Below are 9477 nucleotides of genomic sequence, written 5' to 3' on the forward strand. Positions count from 1 at the left end.
TATGCGATATTTAAATCAGTTTAGTTCTTTAAAATAATGTATTTTTGTGTGTGTGTGGCATGTACAGCAGCAGAACCCCTGATTTACCAATTTTAACTCCATACAGCTGTAACTATCTGATAAAAGAGCCAAGAGCTCACATAACTTGAATACAAATATTTATTATTATATTCTCATCCATGATCACAGACTGTTGGAAATGAATACAACTGAGCCACCCAAGGAAAAGGTTGAAACCAACGGTAACAACAAAAAAGCATATGCTAAGCTTCTCTTGTCTGCATAGCCAGGCTCAAGGTGTTAAAATATATCACGTCAACAACAGTAGAGATCAACTTTTCTTGACGTTTTCCACTCTGAAACATCCTTAGACCTACTGCAAATTACGATTCAGACAGACGTTGAAAAAGACTACAAGTAGATATGGTAATGTTGACCTTTGAAATAAAAAAAAATGGTTTCAGATGATTGTAGGATGAAATGATTTGTTGTCTGATTATGTCCTAGAACACAACTCTGATTACTGAGCATTTTCTGAACTTGAAATAAGATTAAAATGCAAACTTCCATGTATGTCATGTAAACAAAATAGGCGTTTGGTCAGTGTCAGGAGATCGGCTTGGTCATATTGATCTCATTCATCAAATAGCCATCTGGCTAGCAGCAGAAATCAATCCACTTCTCAGGGTGAAAAAAATACATGTAAAAAGGGAGTTCTTAAGGGGAGAAAACAGCGCAAGATCAAGATGTGAGAGAATATCTTCCTTCAGAAATATAAAAAAACAGAAGCCTGTTTCAAACTGTGACTTTGGCACACAGCGCAGTCAGTCTATATGTCTTTATCCCTGTTATGGTCCCAGTTCACTGTTTCAGTGCTGCTGTGTCATGTCTTTCAGCCCCTCGTCAGGTGTCCACGGTGGGAAAGGTGCTGACTTTGTTGTTGCGGCTGATGCGGCGTTCTGGTCGTGGCCGTGGCTGCTTGGTCTGGATGAGTTCTTCCGGCGTGTTCCCCAACGGGGGCAGGAGCCTGCGCTTGCTGTTGCGGGTCTCGGGCAGCCACTGTGGCGGCAGCTCGAACGGGCCGAACCCAAACTGAGTGGCCTCCTCTGGGTCTGTGGGGGTGGCGGGCGCCACCTGGGAAGAGGAGTAGGCGCAAGCGTGGACCGGGGAGGATTTGGGCAGAGACAGGCCCACCTCCTTCTGCCCCTGCTGGTGCTGCTGCTGATGCTGCTGCTGGGTCGGGTCCGGTCCAACAGAACCGGCACCTCTCCCCAAACCAGCTATAGACTCGTCGTCTCTGTGCTGGGATCTTCCTGAGCCCACAGACGGGATCTTGTGCCTCCCGTCCTCCTCTCCCTCTTCATCCTCCTCTTCCTCCTCCTCCTCCCTGGGCCTGAAGATCTGCTGCTGGCCGATGTTGAACATCTCCAGCAGCTGGCTGCCCGAGCGAGCAGCCGCCTCTCCGCCCAATACTCCACCTCCACCTCCACCCCCACCACCGCCCACCTCTCCCAGGCCGTTGGCTGTCACGGCATTGCGGCGGCTGCAACGCCGGTGCGCCCGTGCCAGCAGGTCGGCAAGGCAGAGGCGGGCCGAGCGGTTGACAGTGAGGAAGAGCAGCGGGTTGGTGAGCAGCGACAGCTTGGGCAGCCAGGCGGCGGTGAGACGCAGCGCCACGGGCACCGCCACGGCAACGCCCTTGGCCCCCATGCCCAGCACCAGCGCCTGGTAGACCACCAGCGCGGCATAGGGGGCGCTGCAGAGCGTGAAAGCCAGCACGGCGGCTAGCAGCGTGGAGTGCAGTTCGGCCTCGCGCTGCGACACATACGGGATGGAGATGCAGTTCTGCGGCGTGCGCAGCGCTGCGATGATCACCTTATTCTTCTGGCTGGTGCTCAGGGCACGCCGGATCAGGGCCATGGCCAGGAACACGGCCACCAGCGGCACAATCACCGTGGTGACGTTGTACGCCACCACGTACACCAGGTGGCCCAGCGGGTTGCTCGGGTTGGCCAAGCAAGAAGACGTGGCGTAGATGTCGGTAACGTTGGTAACGACCAGCACGGGCACGCTCGCCACCACGGCATGCACCCAGATGTAGATGACCAGGTCTCGAGACTTGGCATCAGATATCTTCCTCTCCAAAGGGTAAAGCACAGAGTAGTACCTGAAGAAAATAACAAAAATCATAGCAACTGAGTATCAATGCATTTACTCTGGCCACCATTCACTGTAAGCAGAACAATGTCGTCCCCCTTGCTGTCCTGGGTCACTGTCTGAACAAATTGGCAGCATTCATTAACCAGCAACTGTCAATGTCAAGACACAGTTGGAGCAGTGTGCTCTGCTGTGTGTTATTGACTGTGTCTGTGTCTGTGTGAGTGTCTCTTTTGAAACCCACAGTGAATGAAAACAGCTTGCTGAATAAATAAATAAATAAACGTGGCAAAGTGATATTCAAAGTGAAATGTGGTTCACAGCATGTCTTTCCCTGTCTCTACACAAAAAATCACAACAAGATAAACAGATTGAGAGGTGTGAACGGTATAACTGAGGCAGAAATGTGGGGGGCTGGGGGGGGTCTCTTCCCAGGCCCCACCATAAAATAAATTATTCAATGAATCGATGAAGGGGTTGTAGCAGCCCACGTTGCTATGGAAGCAGGGTCCTTAGAGCTGGTAACTGGGGTAGGGAAGGGAGGAATGGAGAGGCCAGGAAAGTGGTTCCTTTCTGGAGGTTGCCATTGGATGCCCGCCGTAATGGACAGCTGGACGTGACCGCTCAAGCTCCACTAGTTGAATAGTCGATTAGTCCTCAGCACGTCCCGCAGGGCCCCAATGGGATCAGAGGAAGTGGTGGGGGGTGGGGACAACCGCCATGGGAGATCCCTACAGATAAGACTTTGATTGGGTTTTCATATTTCTAAATGAAGCTAGCAGTCATCAATTAATGCTGTGTATTTCAACATCATTTTAATTTATTTTCTCTTCCGTCCATCAGCCATACTGTTAATACTTCACCTGCTAACCCCTGCTCCCTACCCTCCACTACATGACTCATTTCGCACAGCTTTTTACTAAAATGTTCTGTTTGTTTGTTTTGTTTGATCCTCTGTCTTTTGTATTTGTGCTGTTGTATTGTTTTGTTTGTGTTCACACATGTAAAGCGTCTTTGAGTATTTAGAAAAGCGCTATATAAAAATAAATTATTATTATTATTATTATAATACTTGATGAGCACAGTACAGTACAGACACCTAAGCAAAGGAAGGGTTGTAGCACATATGGGGGGTGGGGGGGGCGTTGAGGAGAACACTGAGGGGTGTAATTCTTTTAGCCCGCAGGGTTTTACCTTCAGCCGCTATTGCAGACGCCAACTCTAACTCCAAAAAAACATTTATATACTACACTTGGACACACACACACACACTTGGACACACACACACACACACACACACACACACACACACACAGACACACATATGTGCAAATTAAAAAGAAACAGAAAGAAAGATAGATGAAAGGAACACAGAGAGTGTACAGGAACACTGGGAGACCTTGTCCTTTCCTTTCCCTTAGAATTACATAACAGTAGATCTATAAAACTGTATGTTTCACCTTCAATCTTGAATTCATTGTTGATGGATTACAGAATATGGGTCTTGCTACATTTTTTTTCTCTGAAATAGTTATTTATTGTTAATAAAATTAAATTTGCTTTTGCCATAACGAGTGGCCCCATTCAGTCTATCAGCATAAACATGCTGGGCCTTGGAGCTCCTGGACATTCTATGTCCCGTCCCCCCATAAGACCTCACCCACCCCACCCACCTGTCCAGAGCGATGGCAGTGAAGCTGAGCACGGTGACGGAGCAGAAAAGCTTGTGCAGGAACTTGACGGCTTTGCAGAAGAAGAGTGCACGGAGCCACCAGCAGCAGCGCGGGCTGCCGCCCAGCGCCACGTCGAAGGGCACGCACACCAGGGCAGCGCAGATGCCCGAGCACGCCAGGTTCTTGATGAAACGCCCAGTGACCGACTTGAAGACATTGGTGTAGCAGGCACACCAAAGCACCGCGGCATTGCCTGGCAAGAGAGAACAAGAATGAGCGACAACATCAGTTGTGGAGCAAGACAGAGTCATTGACAATGCTGTTATGTGGTAACACCCAATCCTGGATATCCAATGCCTCCATTTTGAGTGATGGCGCACATCTACAAATACTGAGGCTGGTTTGATGTGAAAAGTCACAAAGAGAACCTTCCTAATTCTATCCCATATAAGGCATCTCAGAGAATTATCTGAATCCATGACAACCCAACCATGCTCACGCCATGCGTCACGCCAGACTCACGCCAGGGTCGAGATGTTTGACACAATCCACTTCAGTGTGAGAGCAAATAATAGGCCCAGCAGGAGGTGAGAACAAATCCATTCCGCTATTTTACACACACACACACGCGCACAGACACACACACACACACGCACAGACACACACACACACACACACACATCACATCCTTCACCCATGGAGTGAAACGCCAGCCTTCCCCTCAGACTCTGCTACTACTAAATCCCTATACTGGTTATACTGACCGGGCAAACACCACTCCTGCTGCATCTACATCCCATTATTTGTCTACCGAAAAGGTTTTAAATCGTCACTTGCAAGTATCCCCCTACTACCTAAAATTGGCACCATGGGGAAGGTGACATTTTTGGCAGTTGTATTTCTGCCAATTTCTTTGCCCTGGTACCCACTTAGATAGAAATTACTCTCTTTCCACTGGAATTACCTTCTTTGATGGAAAAAGCACTTAGTGACGGGTGCATTACTCACAGCAGAGGTGAGGGTAAAAAGGGATGCAAAACACAATCATGGGGTGCATCCAGCCTGGAGAAGCTGGAGATGTACCTGACCCAGTTTTGCTAAGCGCATATTTTGTTTCAACAGCTCCATGGCAGTGCATATAAATGTGTTTTCTTTTCTGGGTGCAAGTGACAGGGCAGTATGAAACCTCTCACCCCCTCCGCTGTCTGTTGTGTCGTGCACATTCACAAAACACACACGTGTTATTGGCGAAAATAAAGTTCGAAAAATTATCCATTTGACTTGATGATTTTCTGTCTTCCGTAGTGTACCCAAAGCCATTTCAGTTCTGTTCAACATTACACGGCATGTGTGGGTCACACTGAGTGGACTCCAAACACATCTGAGATAATAGGATATTTCTACACTGGAAAAACCCCAGTATTGAACAGTGATGGAGTTCTTTGTAGCCGTATTTTATGTACTGTACTTATGTTGAAGAGTGACAGCCATGGTATCAGTAAAGGCCCTAATTACCTGAAGCCACTCTTCATGCATGTCATACCTCAGTTCAGAAGTAAAGTTACCTTGCTGCTCAAAGGAATAATTACAATTTGTAATCCTCAAGATGGCATTATCTATTAGCATGTGTTAGTGTGCCGTTTGGCATTTCTACTGGATCGGCTCTGCGACGGTATAAGGCTAAACTTTGGATGTGGAAACATTAAAAAACGTTTGTTTGGAGAAATGTGCCGCTTCTTTATTGTGAGGAATTTTCAAATTGAAAACTAACAGAGAGAGAAAAACTGCAAACCTTATTTGTGTCAAGGAAGCAATAAATGTACTTTGCGTAATGTACTGTTTCCAGTCTATAGAATTGGATGGAGTTCCTGGTTCTGATTCTATGTTCCAGTGTATACAGAGATGTAGAGAATATGGACTGTAACAGAATTGTAACAGTCAGGAAGTGCTACTCTAGCACCTCTAAGAAAGAGTGTTGATAAAACAGTGATGGGACTGGCCTCCTTGGGGGACAAAGTGTTGTATTTACCAGTGTTAGAGTTGATTTCACACTGGCTGATTTGCTGTGAAAAGACGCTATTCAGGATGATGGGGAAAGTAAATACAAAGCATGACTCAGTTCGTAAACACAAAGCATGACTCCCCAGGTGCTCTGAATGTGACTTTGTTAGTCCGGCATCTTATGGAGCAGCTTAATTGGCTGCTAACTATGTCTCTTAATGCGCTCCCATGTACGTCTGCTGACGCATGTTCTCAAAAGAAGGTCCTGTATGAGACACACAAATACCCTAGGGTCAAGAAAGTCATTTTTTCTCTCGTCAAACCAAGTGATCTAATTGTAACTCCTCAGAAGTAAATTACAAACAGTAAATTCCTCTCTATGAAGAGATATAACACAAGACACACATCTCTTATTTTCTCCTTTAAAACATCTGAACTTTGCACCTTAGTACTACCTTAGTAAAAAAAAAATATGAAATAAGACTGCTTGCGAAACAGACCATTTTGTTAATTTACATAGCTTGTTCAATACATTATTGAACATTCTGTTGGTTCAAGTATTCTGGCAAAGTGCAAATCCCAAAGTCTCTAATGTCATGTGACATTTTGTAAAGCCAGCTCTAGGTGTCTCAGTACTTTTCCGGCCCAACACAAAACACATACAGCTTACACTGGTGATTACCACACCATCATTAGCTCAGGTTGAATAACAAGATAAAAACCACCACGGGAACAGAGTCCTATTTTGCAAATCATCCATATATCCACTTTGTCACAATCATCCTTGTCTCATTGCCAGGGCATGTGTCAATGTTTGAGTGGCCAGCCAGCAATAAACATAACTCCTTGGAAACCACATTCAGTGTATAACAGAACTTGTGCAAACAGCAATAATATCAGAATATTTCAAATACAAAAGCACAAGCATGACTTCACAGCACTTGTGCAAGATATTCTTTCACCAGGAGATTAGTTTAATTTAAAAAACGAATATAAATGTCTGTCACATTTTAAGTCTGATTAAGCCAAGCAATAACATTGGCTATCTTGGCTATTGTACCATTATACAAAAAGAATACATTTCTTATTTACTAAATTAGTAATTCATTCTGAATCTTTCCTAGTAATTACATCCTGAGTGATTAAGTATCACAGATGAAAAGGTCTTGATAATGTTCTTAATCAGCCTTGTATGGCCAGCAATGAGACAACTGATATGCAAAACTAAAATGACTCCACATTTTCAAAACTAAATCTAGATAAGGGCTTAGACACCAACTGTAATTACAAGAGAATCCCAAATATACTGCAATCTCTGAATTCATCTGAACAATCAGATAATTGCGATCAATGTGAAAAACACCCACAAGACACTGTGAGAAGGGAAATAAGAGTGTGTTGCTGACAGATTCAATACATTGTTATTACCAGATCAATGTGCAACAGGACTTTCAATGGCTATGGTTATGGTCAGAAGAAATCTTTTTTGAGTTGTATTAGAACTTCCCTGTGGACGTATGTCACCACTCAACAACACCAATAATAAACACAATTTAGTCAACTGGTTTTCACTAGTTGATGACAAGATGCAACATCACAAAATCTAATCTCAGTAACAAAACATCTCCAAATATGATGGTCATATGCAAATCATTTCTGAACTGTTAAGACAATATTATGCATTTACACGCACAAGTGCTGAGTTTACACACTGAAAGTAAAGGGCACCAGAACATAAGGGGCCTGAAGGCCTAAACTCGTGGACCTGAGAACGGAATGATGAATTTAACACATTAGTGTTGTAATTATCTGGTCATTGCTTACCCAGGAGAGACCCGATAAGGACAAGAATCTGCACGGCAGTGACGAAGTCTCGGTAAGCTAGTTCCTTGGTAAAGTAACGGTTATCCAAACGTGCCATTTCAGTTGAGTGTGCGCCCTCCCACGGATCCATCTGGATCGAGGTGTTCTGGATTTTCACCTGACTACTGGCAGCCGCAGTGAGGTTAGCCGTCCCGTTTTCAGCAACTGTTACCCAACTTCCAAAGTTGTCCACGTCCATCTTTCACGCCCGCTTCGTCAATTGCTTTACATCCTATGAATTATCATTGTGGAATTTAGGCTAGGCGAGTTTTATAGTATTTCATGCTCGTATGAGGTAAAATTTTGTTCAGAGACTCATGCTGTCGAAGCTGTGGTGATGCTTTCATGTGTCCAAGAATGCATGGATGGATATCTCTTGCAAAACAAAAGTCCATGGCAGGATGGTGATACCCTCACCACAACCATGCTGTCAATCCAAATCAATTTCCAAAACAAAACACAGATGAATGAAAACCCCCATTTTGTCATTTGATGCTTTCGACAATATACGGATGTCCATGATAGATGATCCAACGCGCTGATCTTGCCCAGTTTCCCTGTAAGAAAAGCACTCTGTGAAACTTAGCAACCCGTCAATAAGGCTACACGGACACAAATCTGAGTGTAATCGCAACCAAAAAGATCTCAACTTTATCCAGGTTCAAGCTACACTCCGAGGTGAGCTACCCTACGCTTCCACTAATGCGATTCATCTCGCTCATGACACTACTAAAATGCCAAAACGTTGTGATAATCGGTTGCTTGGATTTGTTGTAACCATTTCACAAATACAGTTGTATAGCATGTCATTGCAGAGATATATAACCCGTTTGGCTATTCGTGTATTATGCACTGTCACCTAATCTACCCAAACGCCAGTCTCATGAACTCTTTGTGGAGATGTAGGCTATCCTTCTCCCCTCACGAGTCGGCTGCATACACATTTGCACAAATAATGTCACGGTGCAATGAAAAGAGAAATTGTTCGCCTTTACCTTGAGTGCAGACGACGTTTGTTTGCTAGGGAGAATAAGTAGAGGTCTGTTTTCTTCAGTAAAAACTGCCCCCGAATGCTTTACGTCACGAAAGCATCTGTCAGTCACAAGGCACCTTCGACAGACTGTGAGCACGGTGTCAAAAGCTCTGGAGAAAGAAGCTCCACCTCAGAAGGCTAAAATCAAAATAAGGTCGTGTTGTCGCAACACACTTCAGTGCCGAACAAATGGAAACAGCATTGTGTTCTCTGTCGTTGCATGCTTTAGTGGGGAGGTGCAATGCTGTAAATTGTATAATATTTGGTCAGTATTAGGCTACTGTCACTCCTGACGTGCTCCGAATACGGGTAATCCACCTCACAGTTAGGAGAGAAATTCCTCTTGGAGTGACTGGATTCTGCCAAGGCCCTTGTCAGAACGAAAATAAAGGGGAAGTTTCCGCTCTTGGGTAAATTAGTATATTTAAATAAGACTCTTGTCCTTCACATTGCAGCGATCCCAACTGAGTCCTAATGCACCTGCCCCCCCCCCCCAAATGTGTAGGTCTACTCAAGTGGATTTACTGTGATGATGAAGATGACGGATCATTAAATTAAACACGGCAGCTTGCATGATTTTAGGGTCCATTGTAGAGCTGGGCTTGGTTAGAAGGACTCTGTTCCTCGGCTCTCAGGATTGGAATTTAAAACCACGTGAAGAGACTCTCGATTTTGTGTTTGATTGTGTGTGTGCGTAGTGTGTGTGTGAGAGCGCATGTGTGATGAACAAGAAAACGGCTAATACACATT

At 44.9% G+C, this 9477-nt stretch overlaps 1 protein-coding gene across 1 annotated transcript; it reads right to left on the reverse strand.

Annotated features, from left to right (window-relative positions):
* Positions 1–294: 294 nt before the first annotated feature.
* gpr176 (G protein-coupled receptor 176) lies at positions 295–9477 on the reverse strand. The gene is made up of 4 exons (XM_012826582.3): positions 8690–9477; positions 7656–8251; positions 3831–4083; positions 295–2167 (listed from the first exon to the last, which is right to left on the reverse strand). The coding sequence occupies exons 2-4, from the start codon at positions 7891–7893 to the stop codon at positions 904–906; spliced, it is 1755 nt and encodes a 584-aa protein (XP_012682036.2). The 5' UTR covers positions 7894–8251; positions 8690–9477; the 3' UTR covers positions 295–903.

The sequence above is a fragment of the Clupea harengus genome, chromosome 15 (assembly GCF_900700415.2).
Source record: "Clupea harengus chromosome 15, Ch_v2.0.2, whole genome shotgun sequence".
Lineage (NCBI taxonomy): Eukaryota > Metazoa > Chordata > Actinopteri > Clupeiformes > Clupeidae > Clupea > Clupea harengus.